Genomic DNA, 26006 nt, shown 5'->3' on the forward strand with positions numbered 1-26006 from the left:
AGACATGAACATCTTGGATGACATAGGGGTGAGTAAATTATCAGGACATTTTTATTCTGGAAGTGAACTAATCCTTTAAGTCTTCAAAAGACCACCTTAAAAAGCAACAAAAATGTAAGAAACAGCATGCATGCAAAGACACCTCATATGACACTCACAAATTTGAGCATATTCCAGTCAAACACGTAGTCGTATGAAAAGCCTTGTCTGTGGAAAAGGTTCCTGAAGAGCTGTCTCAGGTAAGAATAGTCTGGCTTGTCGTCAAAGCGAAGGGAGCGGCAAAAGTTGAGGTATGTGGCAAACTCAGCTGAAATAAACAAAAGGCAAATTAAATTCAGTGTATGTTTTGTGGCTTTCAGTCAGTTTGGTCACATTTGAAGTCTTCTACAAAACTGTTCAAAAGTTTAGAGTTGGTAAGATTTTTCATGGCTTTAAAATAAGTCTCATATGCTCACCAAGACTGCATTTATTTGGACAAAAATAAAATGTAATATTTAAATATTATTACAAAGCTGAATGTTCAGCAGTCATTACTCCAGTCTTCAGTGTCACATGATCCTTCAGAAATCACTCTACTATGCTTTAAGGATTCTTTGATGAATAGAAAGTAAAAAAAATAAAACCTTTATTATGATTGAACTGTCCAATGTCGGCCTCAAACTAGCAAGTAGCTTATAGTCCGTGGCTGTGATTATAATGTAGTTTAAGCCTATTGGCTACTTAAAAAAACCCTTATATGTATAAACAGAAGCTTACATGGGTATCCTTTACACAGGACTTCAATAGGAGTGGACATTTTCTTCTCGCTGATTCGCTCATACTTCTGTCTCTTTGTGGCAGCCTTCAGACCCTGCCATGGCAGTGAGCCCAGGTTGAAGTACATGAGCACATAGCCAAGAGACTCCAAGTCATCTCGTCTGGATTGCTCTGTGAAAGAAAACACAGACGATAAACACTGCATGCCATTACGATGTCCAGACTATAACAGGTGTAGTGGCTTAAACATAAATGTAAGGGTAATGACAGGTCAGGTCTGAAAATACAGGTGGTTTTATTATTGTAATATTATTATTATAAGTCAGGGTACCTATTCCCAAGTGGGTGTTGATGGAAGCGTAGCGAGCAGTGCCAGTCAAGTTTTTGTTCTCGCGATAAGGGATGTGCTGGTGGGTGCGAGCATCTCTGTACTTCTTGGCCAGGCCAAAGTCAATGATGTAAACAAGGTTGCCCTTCTTCCCCAGGCCCATAAGGAAGTTGTCAGGCTTGACATCTCTGTGGATGAAGTTCTTGGAGTGTATGTATTCAATGCGGCTGATCTGAGGACAGAACAGAGGACAGGTTCAGCCTGTTGATTGACACAGAGACTCCATGCAATCCTAACACACCAATTCAAATAAAGCAACAAGGGTATGTCAACTGCTGAACAAGCAGTCCTTTCACATGCACATCTTGGCACTTAATACCCAGTCAAACAAAGTGAAAAAGAAAGATGGCTGAATAAGTAAAACAGCTGAAAGGATGACAGTAAAGCTGGTCATGTCCCCAGAACACCACTTCCTGGAGTTATTATCCCGTTTTGGATGTCCTATAACAAGAGAAGGGTAAGGTGGAGTGGACCAAGGTTACAGTGATCATGTCTACAAGCCTTACCATCTGGTCAGCCAGCAGGAGAACAGTCTTTAGACTGAACTTGCGAGAACAGAAGTTGAAGAGATCTTCCAAACTGGGTCCCAGCAGCTCCATTACCATCACATTGTAATCTCCCTCTGCTCCACACCATTTGATTGTTGGGATACCCACTGTAAAATAAACAATTAGCATTAGTAGAGAAGATTTTTTTTCTAAAAGGCAAGGCCATCCTTAAATATAATTTGGTTTGCAGTAACAGTAATTTTTTTTTAAAAAAGGGTCGGTAGGTCGGTCTATATTTTTTTTTTCAAGTTTCAATGTAAAAAAAAAAGTATATTTTTGTGATGGTGATGACGTCGGTATGAATTTAAACAAATTAGCATATCGTGGCGTCACTGACTGGGTCTTCAACCCGTGCATTCGGGCGCATCATTGCAAACCTCATTTTGATGCAGGCTATATAGACCACAAACAAATTGAAATCTTTGTCAAAAACATGTTTATTGCATGAATTTCAGGTGAGAAAAAAAATGAGGTACTGTTTTACTTGCATCCAACGCTACGTATCAATGCAACCTACAAATGAGAGAACGTTTACTTTGCTTTCTTGGGTTGTCACTTTTGTGAAAAAAATCCTGTTTGATTTGAGTGACGAGTGTTCATTGAATAGATTGTAAAATCGATTTTGCATGTCTAAAGTTTTATACGGCAAATAACACCAAATATAGGTAAATCCACGGACAACAGGCAGGAGGAATGTAAATATTCAATATATTGGTAAAGACCAATATTTCTGATGATTTATTGGCGTGAAGTTACATGCAAAATGACAAACAGGAGTGCAACATTTTCGAAAAACAATAAGCAGAGACTGCCATAATGCAAAACATTTACTGCAGGCTTCAACATTTACATTTACTGCAGGCTTCAACAAAAAAAAAAAAAAAAAATCGCATAGGCGATTTTCTTAGGCTATCAAAAAAAATATTTTTTCGAATATTCGTCGAATTTAAAATAAAAATCCACATTCGAATGCGCATATGAATTTTAGGTGTGCATTAAGGAAGCTGCCTTATGAGCCCCGGTACGTGTTCAATTCCATCTCGCCGCGCGCACAGCTGTGTCACACAACTTTCAAAGGCGGACGAGCTCGACACACAGTATCTGCTTTCTCATCTTTCACCTCGTGTACGCGCACGAGATGCGATGACAATATATGTGTCATTGCATTATAAGGTTATGTTAGCCTATCCAGTTGAAGCCACTTAAAAAAAAAAAATCAATGTGGAGAAGATCTTGTTTACATCAAAACTGAAACCAAACAGTTCACACAGAACGCATATTTCGCGCATCTCATGTTTTTAAATGAAAAAATGTATCCTGTGTGACTGGTTTTCCGCCCTTTTTGTTTATTTAACAATGCATGCATACATGATGCTGTTTTGTTTATAGTTCTTTAAGCAACTTAATTAATAATAATTGGTTCATAAACATCATTTTAAATATTATGTTTTTTTCACAGTCATGTATTCTAATGCTTTGAATAAACATGCAGTAATATTTTGCTCGATGCACTATCTTGAGCCTCAGAAGAGAAGCAAAAAGCTTTTCTTCACCCTAACTGAAATTATGCATTTAAAATTCGAATACAATTCGAATTTTGATCATATTTAAGTAAAAAAATTCGAATTTAGTTTTTTCAGCTATTTTGACAGCCCTAGGCGATTCAAGCCCGAAACTGTTTGAGACTGAATACCGGCTGGATTCACATTTCTGTTGTAAAAAGAGAAACATAGTGCAGAAGTATTATTTGCTGTTATGCGTGTTTGTCCGAAGCTGCAGTTGCTGTGTGACGCCTGTTCAAAAAAAAAAACCTGGACGCGCTCCGAGAAAAGGTCTTTAAAATCATTTTCTTATTTTCGTTTTCGAAACTTGGGTTGGTTGATTCGTGCTTGATTCGTGCAATAGATTTTCGAACATAAAGTGACAGTCGACATGGTCACGGTTTTAGACTAGAGAGGAGAAGGGATGGGAAAAGATCTGGGCACAGTTTTTCCAGAACTTTGTGCCAGGTTAAAGCGGTGTCGAGCTGTTTTAATGAATTTTTTTAGATGTATTATGGTGCCCGAACCCGTATGACTTTGAACAGTGACCGCGAACATTTAGTTTACCGCAGCCATCATTACCAAGCGCGAACCGTTGACTCTGACAGTGAGTGAGAGTATGAGACGAAGCGAACGCACAGGCCACAGTGTGACATCCGTGTAAACACAGATGACGTCACGGGTTTTTTTTTTTTTATTAAAGAAGATAGCCTTCATTTGTATGTAGGCCAAGGCAATTTATATATTTACAATACTTAAATATAATTAATAGTATTTTATTGCGTTTGTATTAGTTATTTGAAGAAAAAAAAAAATTGGTCGGTCTTAACGCAAATTTACAATCCGCAAGTCGGTCGGACTAAAAGCAAAAAAAAATAAAAAATTTAGTCGGTGCTAAATTGACAGGGTCGGTCGGGTTACGGCAAACAAGAATATTTTTAAGGATGGCCCAATGCAGTTTCTGAAGGAAATGTTTGCCAACCAAAAGGATATTAAAAGTAAAAAATACTGAAAATAGGGGAAAGTTTTGTGAATACGCATTTGTATCTTTGAAGGTCTGACAGACAGAAACTGAAGGTGACCTACAACATAATAGGTGGGGGGTTGGGAGCCTTTTTTTTTTTTTTTTTTTTTTTACTCCAGTAGGACAGTAATGTAATAAAACCCAAGCAGAGCTTCAGCTTAAGTAAACCAGCAGCCCTGGTTGGTCGCCCTCTGAAAGGCCTCTAACTCATCAGCCATAAAGCATCTCTAGAATGACCTTGAAATGATACGCAAAAAGATATAGGCTGTCAGGGAAAGACAGTTGATAACCCAATTAGATCACTTTCCTGCCCACTCTCACTATTCAGCCACACGTGAACCAAAAAAGGCAACTGTCACAATATTATAATATAATTTGAATTTGTACTGATACAACGGACGTTGAATACACATAATCCTCCAGTTAAGCAAAGAAGCCTCTTTCATGTGATTCAATTACAGCTAGCAGATAATTTTCAGAAGTGACACAAAATTCAAATGATCAGTGCATGAGGTTAGAATGAACCCTTATCAATTTGGGTAATTTACATTAGTAACTGGAAAAATACATGCTAAAAATTTAAAATGTAAAATTTTTAAAGTAACTTAAAAATAAATGCTGTAAAAAGCTACAGTTAAATCTGTTAATCAATACTTTATGGTTTCTGCAGGTAAACGCTATACTGTATATTTTATGGTGAACAAAGGACATTTTCAAAAGTTGTTATAAAAGTTTTGGTTCTCCTTATTTTTGAGTAATGTATATTAGGGTGTTTAAATTTTTCTGTTAATGTTGATTGCATTTTTTTAGTGTGTGGTGTGCTACCCTGATTGGTCTTTGTGTTTGGTCTTTGTGTGTTTGAATACAAGTACTGGCAATGTTTTATAGACAGGCCACTTACGATGAACAAATCGTGGCTTTTTTGCTGTCCGTAAATGCAGGGAATCCATAATTAATCCTAAGCATCCAAACTAAAAATCAGTTATAACTTAATGCACTGGCACTTTAGATCGTGTTAACAACATTGATTGTAGAATATTGTCTGCTCTGCCAAGTTTGGAAATACTTTGATCAAATGACTCAATAAAACTGAGTTATCACAATATCACCACCACAATGAGAAATCACATGAAATCCAAACAGCAGTCAACTGAGGAAAACCAGCTGTCCATCACTGCTTTCACGACTGCAGGTAAGTGCAGCTGTACCGAATGAGCCGAGAAGAGAGCTTATCTGATAGCCAAATGATCTTGAAACATATGCTTCCTTTAAAATTCCTCAAGGGAGAGTACTTAAAGAACAGAAAGCCAAAAACCATTGCTTAGTACACCGTAATAGTTGTGTCTCTGGAATGTCTGTGAAAACCTTGAGATAAAAAATTCAAGAATATTCAAATATTTGTTTGTTTATGAGCCCAAATATTCAAATACAATATTTAACAGTATAAATTACATTTTTGTTTAGTTTTTTAATGCCACTCTTCTAAACACAAATTCTAGGCAAAACTAAGGTCTTAAGGGTTTTTCCAGGATTACTGAGGAGAGGAAGACAGAGCGTTCGGCAGCGTTCTGGCAGGTCAGAGATCTCTCGGCAGCTGCTGTCATCATGTCTACGGTCGTGTGCACCCTGAGCCTGGCCACTGCCTTCAACTGTAAACAGCTTTTGCTGTTCAGCACTTTCCAGAAAACATCATCCAGGTCAGCTATTCCTGTGCAAACTCAGGGGGTTAAATATATCTCCTGGCCTGAGCCGTCCAGCACGCCTTTCCATTTTCACATCAGGACAGCTCTGACAATTTATATTAATAGAAAATTAAAATAGAAGAATCCCAAGCCATGTGCTTCTCCATATACGGTAAAACATGCAGTAATAACATAAAAAAAATTACATTAAAGGTTTCCTTTATACCTCCAAAATTCATTTATATACCCACACCTTTCTTAATGTAAAGTCATCAGTGTGCATGCTTGTTCATGCTGTGCTAAATAAGGCTGCAAGTGGTGCAAGAGACGCAATGTACAGTAGAGGCTGACGTTTTTTTGGGAATCCCGTGGGATTGGAAACAAAATCACAATTAATCATGTGATTGTGACGGGACAGGAAAACATTTCAACAGGAGTGGGCGAACCAGGAATTGTAACACTTTACCAAACTTTTTACACAAATATACCTTTTATATAAATAAACTATAAACTGTATATTATAATTTTGAACTCAATTCTAGTTGCCCTGTCTCTTTATGCTCTCCTCCTGTTTGCTTTGGTGTGGCTGGTTAAGTGAATGACGGACACAGTCCATGACAGACAGATTGTTAACGGCTGGTCTATGTGGTAATACAGAACACCTATCATTCATCCACCTCAAATATGGCTTTTCATCTGAAAGATGTATGTAGTAACAACTTTACATGGCCGCTCAATCTAATGTTTACCTACAGAAATGTGCTCTGTTCAAATGTCTGTGTGGAAGCTGAACAGCAGTGCAATCACAGCAGGACAGATGGTGGCGCCGGTGCGCTCACACTTAAAATACTCCATAAGTCATGCAGATAAAAGTTATAAATCTTTCGAATACGTAAAGACTCGACGTTTATTTGTGTGCACTCAGAATAACAGTTCTGTAAAATAATTAAAGCAAAAACGATGCGCTTTCTGCTGTCTCAGTCATGTGAACTTGAGCGAGAAACTGCGAAACTCCATGTATGATAAATATATTTAGTGTGTGTGTTAGCATGGATGATTAACGTGAAGTTTAATGTGTGCAATTTACGTTGCATTGTTTGTGCTGTCTTTCAGTTCAATAAAAACAAAAACTTACATTTGGGATTTATTAAACTAAAGCGGGCATGTTGTGATCTTTACTGTATTTTTACTGTAACTGACAGATTCCGGCCAAAAAAAACTACACAGGAATGGGAGTCATTCTTCTGGGTTTGGGACGGGACTGGATATTCCCCTATTTTTTTTTGTGGGATTGGGACGGCACAGGATTTTTTTTTTTTTTTTTTTTTTGTGGGAGTTGGACGGGAGAGGTTTGAAAATCCCCTCGTGTGCAAACCTCTAATGTACAGGACCGGCCCCTCCCCCCCAAACCCACTCCTCTCCGCATGCACCATCTGGCCCGGGGTCCATGTGATCATAGAAAACACAAGTGCTGAGAGGGAGGCTCACTCAGAATGTCAGTCTGTCGTGGCACGGATACCAAAGCAAAGTTTGGCCGCATCAGAGCAAACGTCATGCATGCTCAGTCATGCTGGGAGCGAGCAGATAGACTAGAGCATGTTTGAAAGCGAACGCCGCAGAAGACACTTTCGCTGCTGGCCACATGAAATACCTCCGACAGGACTATCATACATCTATCGAGGAAAAAAAGCAATTGGGGCCAAGCCCAGCTGGGGCCAGTGGGGCGACGCATCCTTCAGGCACCCCATGTATGTTCATAAGCCATCACCATACATTACAACAGAACCAAAGTTTCAACAAAAACCTGATTTTGTAGATTGATTACAGGCCAATATGATGCAAAACAATGCTGAAGACACAAATTGCCTACTTCCTTATCCATGCAAGGCCAATTAGAAGACAATTCATGGTGCTGACAGAATGCTGTGAGTAGAGTTTGAGATCTGATAAAGCCACTCTCATTGGAGAAGGATGTGTTGACTCACTGACTGATGACGCGAGGGGGAACTGGTCATGATTGGTGTGCCGCCCACTGTTGCTACAGTATTCTGTAACATCATCTAAGAAACAGAGATCCTGTGGACCACGCCTTACCTTCAGAGAATGCTCTTACTAAACAAAAGAACTACATTAAGCCAACATAAAGAGGCATCATTCAGAGGCTTTTACAGGCTAATATTACTAACCAGGGATCAGCAAGAAGAATATCTAATAGTTCGCAAAAAACGAAAAGCTAGGGTAACTAACTTAAAACCTAACTGTTCATATTTTAGTTTGAAGAGTTTTATTTTCTACAAAAGATCAAGTATACATGCTCTTATGTATGTGGCAGCAGTGTGAGGTGTGTATGTGTGACTCATAGTTCTGTATTAATGGAGAAGCCGGATGGAGACCACGAGGATCGTGGAAACACGTACCGCCTCCTTGCATCATCTTGTAGATCTTGCTCTCGATGTGCAGCTGTGGGTGTTTTGTTTTCACACATTCTAGCTTGATGGCTACTTCTTCCCCCACTGAGATGTCTGTGCCTGAAAAATCAGAAAAGAAGGGAGATGGAAGTCAATTACACAATACATAACCAAAGAGAAAAGCGAAAGATTGATAGTGGATGAAGCAACAACCAAATTACCTGATATATCTAAAGCAAGGAGCTTTAATAAAAATATCTGCTCATGTACCTGTGACGTATAATATACGCATACATGAGCATGACATTAAATCCACTCAGCTAGAGAGGCTTTGCGGTGTCTAAATACGCTTTAACTTCCAGTGCATTATGAGTCATTGGGACACAATTAAATATAACCAAAAGATAAATAATGAAATTTGCAGGCCCACTTTGATTAAAAATTCTACATATCTAAGGTTGACTCACACAGGCAGCTTTCCAGCATGAGGGAGTGGGCACAATTATCTACGCACACTGCTATACCACCTCTTTTCCGGCCCACCATCTGCCTCGACTCCACATCCTGAGTCGAGGATGCTGAAAATCATACACAGTCATCTGCTGTAACAGACACCCAATGAAACTACACTGTGGCATTCCCAAGGACTAGGCTATGTGTATGTTATGCCTGAGGGATGTGACATGAAAGGCAGGATGATATAAAAAAAGTTGGTATAAAAAATTTAATTCACACACACACACACACACACACACACACACACACACAGTGAACTTGCCTCCCTCCCTTACTCAGAGGCCAGAAACTAATGTGCTACCTGAACCCAGTACTGCTCTTCCGGCCTCTAGACTGTGGGCCATTCTTACTCCGTAATAAACTGTCATATGCCCCTTTTCCACAGACAACAGAACTCAGTCTGAAACCATTTCCACAGGAAATGCAGATGCAGGTGGTCTACACTAAAGCAACAAATATCATCTGGGTAAACTGACTCACATGAATTGTACTATGTTGTATAATAAAACGGATGAAAAACTAATTGAAATACAACTGAAAATCACAATATGGGGCAATTATCAAATTGCACAGGCTGCAGTGTAATTTAATATGAGCTGCACATTTCAAAATGAAGAGCAACATTTAAACACATTCGAATGTAATGCTTATGACTTTTTTTTTTAATCAAGTAATAGCGGTTTTGAATAAAAATTGACAATATCCCAAAAAAACTGTTAAGAGGAAAAAATTATAATTATCCAACTGCATGACTAAGCAACCGATTAACCGCTCATGTGTGCTGTGTTCTCTGTAAAGGATTGTAATGTAGAACATATTGCTAGTCCTAAGCAGCTATTCACAGAGAAGGTTTTTACATTGTAAAACAAGACGGGCGGTTGAAGAGAAAAAACACAAGGTTGTGAGACACAAGATTAACTTTTTAACTTGAGCAGCATTGTGGTTTTAGAATGCCAGCTAACATGAGAGATACAAAAGCATACACAGAGCCCGAAACCGGGGTAAAACAAGAGTAAACACTTGGCAGTGTTTTACAAGATGCAGGAATTTGATGAATGTCTTGGTTTCGATCAATTCAACAACCTTGCAGAGTTTCTTCTCGACAGGTAAGCTAAACTTATTCCTAATATGTTGGACTTTTTATTGAAAGAAGCCTACTTTTACTTGTTGAGATATGCCTTCACTTTTATAGACCCGTAAGAGCTGTTTGAGATGTTTGAGTTAGGGGAGGAGTGATGTGCAAAAAGGCACTTAAGGTTGTTTGACTATTTCTGTAGTTTGATTATTTTTGCAGAAACTGAATACTCCGCTTAAAAAAAAAAAGCCAGATCACCTATTGCAGAAATCATACATTAGCCATAAAGTCATTATGGGGGACATAAACTGGCATCAACTAAATAAAAGTGTGGTGGAGAGAGTTACAACTTGCTTGATGACCAGCCTCGCTGTTACATACTCCTCCAAAATAGACAAAGTGACAATTACATGTAACGCTCATCTACGAAGACATGCAGTGACATGTGACATGAATTATAAAGTTAATAAGGTCACATATAATGATCACATAAATTATACAACCTAATAGATCATTTTTTGGCAGCAGACTGACATTTATCAGAATGGTAGGAACAACTGCAATGCCACAATAGCTAACCTTTAATACATTTTGATACCAAGAAATTACTTTATAGCAAGCATATCACAGGGCTGACACGATTCCTCAAGTAACTCGAGTAACTCGATTACAAAAAATGATAGAGGCAAATTCCTCTGCCTCGAAGCCTCTTTTAATTTATTTTAAATCTCACGTCAGGTTCTTTTGCAATAATTTTTTTAATGTGACAAAGTGTTTACGTCACCCACAAAGCGGAAGGAGACACAAGCACTGCGCCCCAAATTGCATACTGCAAGGAGTCAGCAGTGTTTTGATTTGAGGGCGCGTGCAAACGTAAAGAGAACGTCGACGTAAAGAGAACGTCGTGGCGTGTATCCATTGCAAGATAGAGCTGGCATACCACAACTAGGGCCCTATGATTTCCGCGATGCAGAAAACGCTGAGGGAATCGCGGAATCCAGTCATAAAAACGGATTTTAAAGTTTAACGCGGAATGGCATGGAATTTGCCAAATTTTGAATGAATTAATCAAAAAGAGGTCATTGGAAATATAATAACGTTAGATTTTGTATGCATAAGGAAAAGACGGAGGATCTTCATACTTAAATTTTGTTAAGCTTATTTGTACACTATTTCTCCAATAAATAAAAAAAATAAAAAAATAAAAATAGGTCATTGCACTTACATCAAATCACGATATGGACTAATATCTGTAAATATTAAGCCAAAACAGTCTATTCAAATATGAATCCTGCATGTTGTGCGTGTCTGTTTAATGAATGGAGCAGAAGCGCGACTTCCCTTGTCAGACAAACTGAAGCGCGCGTGACGCTCGCGGTAATTTCAGCATCTGCTGTCTCACTAAATAAGGACGTGAACACATGAACAAGGCAAGGCAAAGCAAGTTTATTTATATAGCACATTTCATACACAATGGTAATTCAAAGTGCTTTACATAAAAGAAAGTAAAATAATAATGAAGAAAAATAATAACAAGAATAAGACAAGCAATTTTAAAACTTAAAATTATAAAAAAAAATTACTTATTTAAAATGAATTTAAAACAGTTAGAAAATTATTTTACATAAAATAAAATAAAAAAAACAGTGAAAATATAGTGCAATCAGTTCGGACATTGCACAGTGCTCATTGAATAAATGCACAGCTAAACAGATGAGTTTTAAGTCTAGATTTAAATGTGACTAGTGTTTTAGCACATCTGATCTCTTCTGGAAGCTGATTCCAACTGCAGGCGGCATAGTAACTAAAGGAGGACTCCCCTTGTTTTGTGTGAACCCTTGGTATTTCTAACTGACTCGATCCTAATGATCTGAGTGGTCTGTTAGGCTTATATTCAGTGAACATATCTAAAATATATTTCGGTCCTAGGTCATTTAGTGACTTATATACGAGTAAAAGTACTTTAAAATCAATCCTAAATGTAACTGGAAGCCAGTGTAAGGACCTGAGGACTGGTGTGATATGCTCAGATTTTCTGGTTTTAGTCAGAATCCTGGCAGCAGCATTCTGGGTGAGCTGCAGCTGTCTAATCTGTTTAATCACACAACATTTCTTCCATGTTTTATTTTTAATAGTAAGTCCCCTTTGTTTACTAAAAAGTTAAGTTTGCTTAATTTTCAATAATTAAAAGATAAATTAAATTAATGTTTTGTGTGTTTAATGTTTATCTCAGAAAATGCTTTATTTAAAACCCCAACTTTATGGCACTTAAATGCACTTAATTCATCTGTCAACTTTATTTTCATTGTTCACAGTACAAGTACAGACAGAGAAACAATGGGTAATAATTAAATGTTTATTTTTGATGTATGCATTGCATTCTATGCATTTAAAAAGTAAAAAAAAAATTTCTAAAAAAGGAAACTTAGTTGTTCATTTTAAGAGACCCAGGAGTCTTATTTTCTCTTGCATAATTAATATTGCACTTTAAGCAAAAACACCTTTTATCCGATTACTCAATTAATCAATGGAATTTTTGGTAGAATACTTGATTACTAAAATATTCGATAGCTACAGCCCTATATGATACAAAAAGAATCAAGAGTACAGACAGGAACTACAACTAACAACTTTTCAAGAGCGAAAACACAATGCAAGTAGTGCATTACTGCACACATCAGATCCTGTCAGTGCCTGCACCAGGACATTTCTCGAGAACTCATTTATTAAATACAGTAGGGGTGTGACGCTAACCGCATCACCGCAATACCACATTAATGAGATGCCTAGAGAGGTCATCACTGCACATGATTTTTTTTTTTTTTTTTTTTTTTGCTGAAAGTTACAGGACTGCATATGGTGTGTGATTTGAACTATAAACACATTCATCTTTGCTTATAATTTACTTTTTCCGCGAGTCCTATGTTCAAGGGCTTCTGGGGAAAAAGCCCGCATCCTGCGCAAGGGAGGAACAGTCCATTAAACATATGGGGGATTTTTTTTGTGTGTGTCTGATTTTTAATTAACTGCTAGCCATGTCTCAGTACTTGTAATGTTTACAGATAATGTTAAATTAAATACACACAAACACGGGCATAAAAGACAATAGCGTAACTTAAACAGTTGGAGTTAGTTAGATTTTAATTGCAAGTAGGCCTACCGGTAGCTATCACTTCATATGGTATAGACAATAACCGTTGACAGCGCTAGCTGACATTATCCAAATAAATGGCCACGAATTTAGTGTCTAAACCAAATACTGTGTCGCCTATTTGGGCACACTTTGGCTTTGAGGCAGACGACAAGGGACAGTCGGTGAATTTGGACAAGGCAATATGCCGTATTTGTCGCGTAAACATGATGCCATACATGAGCCTGACCATACATTATCTCAGCGCAAACTGGACACTAAAATCGAAGTGCCTGGAGACCGTGTTCACGCCAGAAAGCCACACGGGTGACAACCTGGCGGAAGCCCTCAGGTCCTCCTTCCAAGAGTGGTGCCTGGACGAGAGGAAACTGGTCTGTATTACAACGGACAATGGAGCAAATATTGTGGCTGCGGTCCGAAAGCTTGGCTGGACATGGCTAAGTTGCTTTGGCCATAATCTACATTTAGCCGTCACCAATTCGATGAAGTCATAAAAGGACCGCACTGCCCGAGCCATGGGTGTCTGGAGAAATTTGGTGACGGCTTTCTCCCAGAGCTGGCAGAAGAAGAAATAGCTCCAGAGAGAGCGAGTCGAGCACAACCTGCCGCAACACTGCTTAGTTCTGGTGAGTTGTGCTAAACTTCGATTCTACTTTCTTTAGAGGTTGTTTTTCAGGTAACAGTCCGTGGATATAAACACACTCGTCCAAACGCAACTTGTTGAAACTTTGAACAATATATTCTACATAATAAAGGGTTGCAAACGGTGACAAAACCTGCTGTATAATTCATATTAAACTCAAAAGATATCGAAAAAAGTAATCTATAAATAAATGTTAATTCATATTATTGTTAATATGTTTATGATGTAATTATAATTTTTCAAAGCGAATACAAAACAATATCGAAAAAAAATGCTTGGAATGAGAAGAGCACAATCCTCCAATCCGGTTCCAAAAAGAATCCGTGCAGACACTGAAGTCAAAGTATTTGCAGGAGGAAGCCCTCGATCTGCACTCTGATCCGCTTGCCTGGTGGCGGGATAATCAGGCTCGATTCCCTCTTCTGTCAAAAGTGGCAAGAAAATATATGTCTATATGCGCTACGTGCACTCCATCGGAGGGTGTATTCAGTGCGGCTTGCAAAATAGTCACCCCGTTAAGATCCTCGCTGAAACCTGACAAGGTTAACATGTTGGTTTTCCTGTCACACAACATGAAGACGTGAAAATTCTGGCACATCCAACTATTAATTTCACCAATACATTGGCAGAGGGAGTCAATGGGGATGCGGATGGTCAAATTATACTTTGGCCTTTATCAGTGGTGCACATGATGCGTTGACAATTAGGGCTGCGCGATATATTTAACGATATGATCATGCGCACCTAGTCAGTATCCAAGATGAATCGCCTTCGATAATGAACTCGATATTGCGTAGCTTGTCAGTGATCTACAGCTCTGTCTTTTAAATGACACTCCATTTAAAAGCAGGTGATGGCGATTTAGCGGTAATCACGGAACCAGATTTACTGACTAGGTTAGATATATCGCCCAGCCCTATTGACAATATAAGAGTCATTGAATTATGTTTTTGTTAACCTATACAGTTGAAGCAACTAGATGGCAGCACTGCTGCGATGTTCATTTAAAATATTGTGGAAAAAATAGAATGTGGAGAGGATCTTGTTTACGTCAAAACTGAAACCAAGCCATTCACACAGAATGCATATTTCACACATTTTCTAGAGAGGGATATCTTATGTCACAGTTGCACTCGCGTCTCGCACAACAGACCCGCATGTTTAGAAAGCCATGTAAAATTAAGGTGGGTTCAATTTTTTTCAAAAACATATCTTGTTTCCCCATCCCACTGCATCTCATGTTTAAATGATTAAACGTACCGTGATTGGCTTTCATTAAACTATGCATACACACGAAGTCCATAATTACTTTTTAAAAAATGCTTGTTTTATTTGACACAAATCAAGCCTAAGGTGAATGGTATGCTTTATATTACGCATTTCACTGCAAAATATCCCTTTGATCACCTTTTCATGCTGCTATGAACATGTTGCACCACCACTACTGGTGAATATCAAAGACTGCAAAGATATGTACAGTGGAATTTGATTTGCCTGGGCACATTCAGCAGAGAGAATGTTCTTCTTCCCCTATACTGACAAAACAGGGAACATGTTCAGACACATCCGTACAATACATGAGTAAACACTACAGAAGCCCATCCTTAACACAGCTGTCTACATGCACATGGTTAAACAGCGAATGACGCGGATGCCTTTAACGCCCTTAGTGACTATCCAGTCACTGACTATCAATCATAGTTTTGAGCACTTGACCCTTCCCTTTTCATCCCTTTTCCCTTTCATTTCATCCTCATTTTTTCCCTATAAGATAAAAGTGCAATAATTTCCCGGGGAAGCCTTCCATGATGTAATCTTGGAGATCAATAAAAGTCAGCCGCCCCCCCCCCCCCCCAGTCAAGGCAGCTGGCACATTTCTCAACCCCCATCCCGCACACCAGGCCCAGGGCCCTCCAGAGGAATTGAGGGTTCGACTTGAGCCTGTCTGGAGAACAAATTGGTTGCACTCATCGTATTCATGTGCATATGCTCAAATTCATTTTGCGTGACCACAAGCTTGTTGGTTTGTGCATTGTAGAGACAGATGGATACTTGCAGTACACGGTTGAGATTTAATTCATTAGTGAGAGAGATCTGCAAAATAAGCATTTCTGGTAAAGAAGAGATTTATGACAACTAGAGTTAGAATGATAGTGGATTTACTGATACCGATAGCTAGGTTGGACCCAACAGACAGATACCAATTAATAAACCGAGAGTTTTTTTTTAAATGGATAATGAAAGGAAAAAAAAACTACTTGAACCATACTTTGTAAATGAATACAAATATTAATATTATGTGTTGATTTTCATTAATCTTCATGTGATAAATAAGGCCCCTTCACACCAAGCACGATAACTATAGAGATAACGATAAAGATTTTGTTCTAAAAATCGTTCTCAATATTAAAGAATAACAGAGTCCACACCACAGCTATAACAATAAAGTCACAGAGAAATTATATCGTTGGAATCACTTTCAGAATTTTTTCCAGCTGATGAACAATAAAAACCATTGATGACAGCCAATCAGAATCCATCCTGCTGTAACGAGCCCGAGAATTTAAAGAGGCAGATGCGCATGCGCTTGGAATAAACAGACGATATCGTTTGCTGGTGTGGAAGCAAATATCATTATCTTTATAGTTATCGCTCTTGGTGTGAACAGGCCTATACCATTTCAACAGTCTAGCTTAAAGATGGTCATCTTTAAATATCTACACAACGGCCATAGCATTGAAATTAGATACATATGGATATTTTATCTCTCACTTTATTTGCTTTATTCTTGAACGTGATGATTAGTCAATCAAAATAACAAAATATGTTAGTCACACACTGGGCAAAAGCACAGCGCTAGGGATGCACCGAATATTCGGCCACCGAAAATTTTCGATTGACTTTTATCACCGAAACAACACGGCCGAAATGTTGTGATGACGCAAACAGAAACCGCGACCTGCACGTGCACGTGCACCTGCATAGCGCAGACCACGAGCTCCCCGCGACATTCACTTCACACCAGTGAGAACATTCTCTCTCTTCTTATTCCTTTATTCGCAGCACTAAAGCGTCTCCTAACAAAGAGATTAAGACGGACCACGAAGTGAAAACAAAGAAAAGTACAGTATTATAGAGTCTGTTAGCACACGTCTCACTGAGATCTTTTCGGATCCTCTGCACTTCATCGCGAATGTGCTTGATCCGCGTTATAAAGACCATTACTTGGATGCAGAAATAAGGCAGCGCGCACGAGAAATGATCCAGGCCACGCTGGATGCGGAGAACCCGCGTGGAGACGGAGAAGCGCCAAGCGCAGGAGACTGAGATCAGAGCGCAGAAAAAAAGACCCGTCTCTGCACCAGATGAGGGGCATGCACCCTCGTTGTCTGATATGTTCAGTGGAATTCTGCAAGAAAGTGCCTCAAATAATAATAATAATACGTTGGCTATTTTGTTCTTAGGCTACTATATATGTGACATTATATATATATATATATATATATATATATATATATATATATATATATATATATATATATATATATATATATATATACATATACATACACACATACATACATACATACACACACACACACACACACACACACGCATAAAATCAGATTGTAGCCATATTTCTGCTAGATTTCTGCTTTAATTTGATTAAAAAAAATTTATTTATGCCCTGGCCCTATGTAAATACACTCTCTCAAATATTTCTCAAATGTCAGGTAGATGACAAGCTCAACTGCTCAACAGCTAGATGGTTATCTGTCAGAAGTGATAACAGTCTTGCCTACTGGAGAAGTAATGCACTGTCTAGTCCTACAGAGAAAAATTTCAAAAGCACTTCACCTAAATGCACTTTGTTTTTATGAGAGAACAGTTCATTTTAAAACCTTTCTGCAGGCCAGTAGGCCTGTACATTATTTTTTAATATACACATGAGTGGGATAAATTTTTAGTTTGAATTTTATTTTATACTGTGCATTGTTGCAATGTGCTTAATAAATATTTGCATAATTTGTAATTATGTATTTTTATGTTGTTTTTTTTTATAATTTATCTAATTGTAATTATCTTTGAAACTTTAATATTAATCTATGCAATTGCAATGTCTTAATTTTAGTAAAGTTAGTACACGGTCATAGCAATAAATGCAATGGTACTAATAATTGGCATAATTTCTTTCAGTGTTTCGGTTTTCGGCCTTGGTTTTCTCTTTTTTTGGTTTTCGGTTTCGGCCAAGAATTTTCATTTCGGTGCATCCCTACAAAGCGCCACGTCTAGGACAATCTCAAGTACTGCACACACACACACACACACACACACACACACACACACACACACACACACACACACACCAGGCAAAAGTTTACTTCAAAAATTAACAAAGTGGCAAGGATGAGTTTGAAGTTCAGTGTAAAAAAAAAAAGGAAAAAAGAAAAGAAAACCCAACGAGGAAAAGGAAAGAGAAACCATGATGTATATTATGCTCTTTGTATGGACTTTATTAGAGCCACAGAAAGACAAACGCTTGTCACATTGCTTTAATCGCTTGAGATAAAACTAATGTTCATGTCCTTGATGGAAAATTTACTGCTGTTCTTTCTCCATTAATGCAGCATCTAGTCAACAAATGAATTACTATCTAAATTTGTAAACATCCACTATCGTATACTGTATACACGTTTAGTTGTCGATGTTTTAAAGTTTTACATCCGCATCTGAAGGGTCTTGTGTCAAAACAAACAACACGAGGTGTCAATGATTTCCATCTTGTACTATATATTGATAGCAGACCCTTTTCAGCAATCAACTATCGGTGCAGATTAATCAGCAACGAGTGTTAAACAATCAGATCTATCAAACAGCATGCGGAGTTTTACAGGGTTGAAAACCTAGTAACAAATTTGGACCAATTCCGATAAGTTAACTATTTCATTCTATACTATTGTCTAAATAAACTAAAAAACAAAACACCAAAATTACAATAAATCATTTAAAGGTACAGGTTGTAGGACCTGCCATGAGAGGGCGCACTACCAAAACAATAACAATCGCATGGTTTGATGATGCTAAGGAGGAGCATGGGATGATGGGATTTGTTGTCTTCTACTCAACCGCTGACGGCCATCAATCAGACGGAAATATAAATCATGGATTTAACGGATGAGGTAAAGATTTATAAATGTTGTGCTAGATGTCAATTTTCAAACGCGAGTTCAACGATTTGCGTGAGTAGATTACATACAAAGTTAATGCAAAGACACGATGAGACTATGGATCAGACGCGTCCTCGCGCGGGTCTAGAGACACGATGCCCCGCGTTTGGCACCCCATAATACTAATCTTGTTGATCTTTATAATAGCATACATTTTCTGTAAATATACGATCAAAACAACTCACCTGTCGAGTAAAACAAGTTTCCGGGAGCTTTCCTTGTTGACAGAACCAGTGGCAGATGGTAAACAGTAATTATGTTCCATAAATAAGTAACACAATCCACCATAAAACGTGCAAGAAGTAAATAAGGAACTGCTTGAAGCAAGCAAGTGGTTTGCTGGACACTAGACACTACTTCCGCATTTGTCCACGACACTGTTGTCATGTGGTTTCTACGTCAGTAAAGGCAGTAACAAAGGGTAACGAACGTCATTGACAGGTGACTTCACTGCCCCGTGTCACTGTTTAGAATGGGAATTTTCTCAATTTACAAGTAGTTGAAAACAGAGATATTGTTAGTAATCAGCTGGACAAAATATATAACACTAGCCTAGTGGTTTTTGGATATTTTACTGCAAATATCTTACAAATTGTACCTTTAAGATGTTAAATGACAGCAAAACTAAATTTTCTCTTTCTCAAAGTCTTGTATGCTCTTCATAGCTGAATTTTTTTTGATAAAAAAATACAGTAAAAACTGTTTATATTGTGAATTATTACTTTTCTAAATATAATTTTAAAATGCAATTTATTCCTGTGATGGCAAATCTGAATTTTCAGCATCATTACTCCAGTCTTCAGTGTCATGTGATCCTCCAGAAATCATTCAAATATGCTGATTTGCTGCTCAACATGTTTCTTATTATTATCAATTTTGTAAACAGTCATGATGCTTAATATTTTGTGGAAACTTTTTAAGCTTCTTTGAGAAATAGAAAGATTAAAAAAGACATTTATTTATTTTTGTAAAATTATAAATGTCAGTCATATATATCATTGCTGAATACACATTTCATTTCATGAAACTTGCTAAACTTTGAATGATAAGTGTACATGCTCAAATCCCATATTATACAATATCCAATATTGACCATCGTTTAAAAAAAAAAAAATCTTGATAGAAAAATTCTGATACAGTCCCAATAACCCATAAGTTGTTATTTACTGAAGACAATGGAAACACAATGTGCCACTGTGCCACTAAAAACACTCTTGGCTACATGATTCGACAAACCACAAGACAGCCCCATGTTTTCATGAGAGCTCTGAGAGCATTTCCTCTTCTCTGGTTCACGTAGGCAGGCCAGTGCTGTACTTTTTAAGAGGCTTGGTAGAGAGAGCATGTGTTGTTGATCAGGTCAGTCTGGCCTCCTTCAGCTCCAGCTGGAGTTTGTCAGGCTCTGCCTCCCCAGGTATGGGGATATTGGGAGTCTTTACATAAGCCCCTTAGTGAGTAGATGAACACTGCTGTTTCCAGTACACCAGTTGAATCACCACTGTTGCATAACAACATTTAGGCACTTGGTAATTCACACATTTGGATTGTACTGTTGACCATTAATGCTACAGAGACATAAGATGTGTAACCTAAGTCTATAGTGCACAGTCGAGGCGTGAAGCTTATGTTAACAGCCACACAAAAATCATCTGATCTTCTACTTCCTACTTTGTCTGCAAACTTCAATGGACTTCTGCACTAAAAAGAAAAGTTTGGGTAATTTTGCAAGATCATACTGAGCTACTTATTTATTCAGATTTAGGATCTTGCTTTGGAACCAGTGGTTGTTTTTTAAGCTGTTTCTGGAGAGAAGTACAGAGAGGAGGCATGGAGTATTTCTCCACCAGAGTACTGCAGACAACGGATCACAATAAACAACTCTGGCCAGCAATGAGATCACTGCATACAACTCCAACTGCAAAACGAAAACAAAGGAGTTGAGCAAGAGCACAAAGCTCATAAAACCACAAGGAACCATATGCATCCCAATTGCTTCAAAAGCAACTGGTAATAAGCCTAGGACCCTATACATAATAACTGGCAGCTTTTAATAACTTTATTGTGGTAAGAACTTATGAGAAAGGTACATTAAAGGCAGCTGCCAACAACAATACCAGTTGCCACAGGCTTCCAAAAACCAATGACGAAAGCAAATATTACATCATTTCTTTTCACAAGACCCTGTAGAAGTTAAGCTGAAACTTGCACGCGAAGGGAACTTGCCAAGTTCTTCAAGTTGAGCATAACAGCCCTTTTCTAAAAAGGTCTCATAATTAAAGACCTCTAATAACATGCAGAAACAACTCAGAAGTTGCAAGTATCTGATCATACATGCTACAGATAGTATGCAATACTAACGCTGTATGTGTGTTTACTTGTGACAAACTATTTCACTTCCTCTTCCGTCAGTCATTTCATTGTCAGACCTGACAAATCAGTGATATAACAAAAAAATAGTACACGGAGTGTTGCGAAGTCAAAAAAGAACAAGCTGACTGAAAATATTAGACGTTTAACCCACAAAATACAGACTAAACTCGCAACTCTTGAACAGGACATGCCAGGACATAGAAACTACAAATAATAGTTTCAAATTTGAGACTCCTACACATACTTGAAACAAGTTATGAACATAATGACACATTCAAATGTAGATGACAGATCAGCAAACAAAATACAGAACAGTGTATTTAGGAATGGCAAAGCTGAATTACGTTTTAACTAATCTAGGACTTAGTCTCTTCAGTGTTTGTTTTATAGTCCTAGTATTATGCTAATACACAGCAGTTTTGTAGAGAAAAACATTTCTAATAATATATAGTTCATAAAGCATAACTGGTTAGGCTGGACTGCCTGATTGTTTAGTTCCACTCAAGAAAAGGCTTGATATCACGTAACATTGATAACAATATTTATTTACATAGAAACACCGGCTTAATATTTGTTGAAACTAATCTCCACGTATTAAACTAGCTGGTTATCTATCAAAATAGCGCTGGTTAGTGGGTTTTTTTTCTGGTTTTCGAGCAATACTGAAGAGGACTTTCAATAGCAGCTGACTTTGGGACACTGGCAACCCATTGCACGTTTCAAAACAACATATGTGCACTTTTATTAAACTGAAGATAATATCGACTTTCTCAATAAATACAAAAAACACAGTGAACAATTGCTTACCCAAGTAAATGTCACCAAAGGATCCAGAGCCGATCTTCCTTCCCAGTCTGTATCGGTTTCCTACTCTCAATTCCATGATAAATGGCTAAATAACAAAGCTAGCAATAAAGCTAGCTTCAACGGGAGTGATTTAAATTATATATGTTTGGAGTGTTTAAAAACAAAACGAAAATCCGTTCTTTGTTGTCCGTCTATTCTTCCGTCTCTCCCAGGCAGAATCCCCTGACAGCCTACTAGCTTGCTAATCCCCTTCACAGTAGCTATACCCAATTTTCACCAGTCGTTTTCTAACATTCCGAATCGGGAAATATCAAAATATTAGGCTTATTAAAAAGATGAAAGTGCGAACTTTATGCTCTAGTAATTTTTACTATGAAAAAAGTCTGTTTAAAAAAGGATGAAGGCGGATTTTGCAAAGGACTCCCTTCTAGCTCCGCTAGCCCTGAAACTGCCGTGTGTGTATCTATCTGCTTCAACAGACGCTCCATCAGCGGGCTGTGGTGACGTCACTTCCCCTAGCAACAACGGCCCAATGGAAAATCTTCGGTTGAGACAACAAACCGTCTGCTGGGATTATTTAGTGATAAATCCATAACCAGTAGTTCCACTGATATATGAATAATGTTTATTAAACTTTGATAAGTGTTTTATTAGCGATATTCCCATTAATAAGTCTGGACAATGTACAGGGATGAACGTTAAATCAACGTGTATAAATAAACATTTGTACTGCTGTTCAAACGTTTGAGATCAGTAAGGTAACGTTACGTTTTTATGTGTTTTAAAGAAGTCTCTTATGCTCATCGTGGCTGTATTTATTTGACAAAAAATACAGAAAAACGTAATATTGTAAAATATTATTACCATCTAAAATAATGGTTTTCTATTTGAATATACTTTTACATATAATGTATGTTGTCTGAGTCAAAGCTGAATTTTCAGCATCGTTACTCCAGTCTTCAGTGTCACATGATCCTTCAGAAACCATTCTATGCTGATTTATTCATTTCTTTCAAAGAATGAATAAATAAAACAATACTGACCTAAACGTTTGAACGGCAGTGTATGTATATATGTAAGTCAGGTGATATGTCATTGCTGGACTAGATTTATAAATGTGTTTCTCTATTGTAGCCTACTTTCGATACTGAAAATGACCAAGTTTACATCTGCGGGTGTTTATTGGGTGTGTTCATCATAATGTTTCAGGTAGATAACTTGCGAAACCAGTTTAAGTTGAAACTAATGTTAAACACATAACTGACATCTTATCTCTCTTCATGTAAATTTAAATAGACTTAGGATAGACGTAATAGGTGTACAGTAGTTCCAGTGACCGATTGCATTGGTCTTAGACTAGTCTTAAAAGTTAGTCACCTAATTTATTTATTTATTTTATTTTATTTTTTGCAAGACTACTCATCGTTTTTTAAAGTCAATTACATAAAAACATAAACTGATCTAATTTGAATCTGAAAAGTAAGACTGATAACCACTTGGTTAACTGCTAGTTAGTCAAACTAAATCTTAAGACACAGTCTTAACGTGGTGACATTGTTTATGAAACTTGCCCTACTGGAAACAATTGTAAAATGAATATTGATTGGGATTAAAGTGGTTTATATGCTTTGTTTGTTTATTACAGTAGACTTGTTTCATACAGCAGCTCTGAATATGAGCACCTGCATTATTAATATTAAAAAAGCAATTTCTAATCATCATAAATATTATCTCAATTTCAAATGTTCTAATATTCACAAGCAAAGCATTATGGAAAAATTATTCTGAAAGTTATGCAGAGAAACAAGTAGTTGTAAAAGGCCATAGACTAAAACCTCAACGAAACATACAGTCTTGCAGACTGATCATATTCACAACTTTACTTGATTCTTCATATTGAAAATAGCAGCTTAAAAGGTAAACAATAACATAAAGCAGATGATTAACTCATATCAATATGAAGCCTATAAGGAAAGAGGCAATAGTTACAGGAACTTGTGTAGATAATGACTAATTGGCGTACATATTTGGCTGCTGATAAAAATCGCAAATACATTTATTTAAATTACAGGTACTACTGAAGAGTCTTTTTAAATGTAAGCTTCATTTCATTCATATTTCATGAAGTTTTGTTTAGAGATGCAGCTGTACAATGTAACAGAATGCAGTTAGTTGTCCTAATACATTAGATGAGAGAACAATTTTTCATAATTACAAAACAACAAATTTTAACATATAAGTACATTTTCTTTGCCGCATGTTTTGAAAAACAACTTTTCGAAGTATTTTGAGCCCCCTTTCTGAAACATGATCATTTTTCTATGATAACGCCCACAGAAGCTGATGTTGTATTCAGTGGACCATGATTGGTCAGAGCAGAGCCAATGCCTGAGGCTGTATAGGTGAGAGTCACGTGACTGAATTACTCAGCTTTCCCATGGCTTTCCCTTGCATGTGCTCAGTCCGCTCAGTCACGTTGAGAGCAATGCGCCAGGAAACACTGTGAACGCCCACTTTAACAGCCATACCAGATTTCTAAAAGAGCTCTAGCTTCAACACACTGCATTAGTGCAGTGATAAATAACACTTTATAAGATCTAAACAGAGGAAAACGAATGCATGCACAACAAAGAGTTGACAAAATAGGGATGCTCTTAAGTAGATTCTAGTTTAACTGGTACTTTCTCTAACAAGCGTTTTCACCAGTGCTCTGTCAACACAAATGTCCTGAAACATGAGGAAACAATTGCATGTCTGTTGATTCTATTATTAATAAAGTGAAGTGTCAAGATAACATATCACAGGCATTATATATTAATATATAATAACCATAAAAACAACACATCTCTAAGTGCTTCCTAATGTAATGATGTATTCAACTTAATATGATTTATTCAGCAATACATATAGATTGATTACAATACAACTGGTCGAAAGACCATATATCATAAAAATAAAGAAGTATATTAGAAAAATAAAAATCAATTGAACACTGATGAGTACAAAGAAATGTTTTTCATGGTTACTTCTGAATATTTTGCCATTCAATAATATTTTTATTAATATTACATCCAAGTGGCCTTTTATCCTAGAGGCCCCGTTGTACACTATCATAGCATGTTTAGCTGGCCAAAAAGTAGCAAAGGTACAATATTTTTGTTAAATGAAGAGTAAAACTATAGCAAATAAGTGTGTGTGTGTGTGTGTGTGTGTGTGTGTGTGTGTGTGTGTGCGTTTGCATGTGTGGTTCAGTTATAACCTACATTATGTAGACAAAATGTCCTCACAGTCACAAAGATCTTCGACATTTTTGGTCCCCAGGAGGAAACAAGCTTTTAAATCAAATAGAATAAAGCTTTTTGAAAATCTAAAAATATCAGCTGCTTTGTGTGAGGGGTAGGTTAAGGGTTATCTGCTAAAAAAAAAAAAAGAACTGGTCGGTTGGTCTTAGCTGGTTTAAGCTGGAAGTAGCTGGTTTTAGCTGGTCTCCCAGCCAGACCAGCTGAAAGTGACCAAAACCCCTCTAAAACCAGCCTGCTGACCAACTAAGACCTGCTTAGGCTGGTTTTAGCTGTTTTTCTTCTTCTTTTTTTTTCAGCAAGGAGAGGATAGGAAATAGATTTTGTACAGTATAACCATTATGTCTATGGAGAGTAATCGTGTGAAAACCTTGCACGTAGCGTATCCCTACAAAATGATTAGGTGGACACTGACATCTAGAGGTCAATTATAGTACGGACGTAAAAATATTATTTCACCTAATCTGTAAATATTTGAAAGAGAAAAATCGAAACAGAAGAGGTTTTTAAGATTCTATATTCCAGATTGCCTAACTGAATTCCTTTCGACTGGTCTGGCCCAAACGTGGA

The 26006-nt window shown here is 37.4% G+C and overlaps 1 protein-coding gene across 2 annotated transcripts in view; it reads right to left on the reverse strand.

The window, feature by feature from the left end:
• The window catches only part of LOC132149276 (casein kinase I), a 30608-nt gene extending 7951 nt beyond the window's left edge, over nt 1-22657 (reverse strand). Inside the window, exons 1-6 of one of the 2 annotated variants that reach the window (XM_059558389.1) lie at nt 22138-22655; nt 8357-8467; nt 1651-1799; nt 1088-1316; nt 757-927; nt 159-307 (exon numbers count right to left, since the gene is read on the reverse strand). In XM_059558389.1, the coding sequence (XP_059414372.1) occupies nt 159-307; nt 757-927; nt 1088-1316; nt 1651-1799; nt 8357-8467; nt 22138-22213 (885 nt within the window). In that variant the 5' untranslated portion in view covers nt 22214-22655. Of the gene's footprint in view, nt 1-158; nt 308-756; nt 928-1087; nt 1317-1650; nt 1800-8356; nt 8468-22137 lie in introns of both variants that reach the window. The other variant, XM_059558390.1, reaches the window with a different exon arrangement.
• Nucleotides 22658-26006: the final 3349 nt, after the last annotated feature.

Source organism: Carassius carassius, chromosome 9 (genome assembly GCF_963082965.1).
Source record: "Carassius carassius chromosome 9, fCarCar2.1, whole genome shotgun sequence".
Lineage (NCBI taxonomy): Eukaryota > Metazoa > Chordata > Actinopteri > Cypriniformes > Cyprinidae > Carassius > Carassius carassius.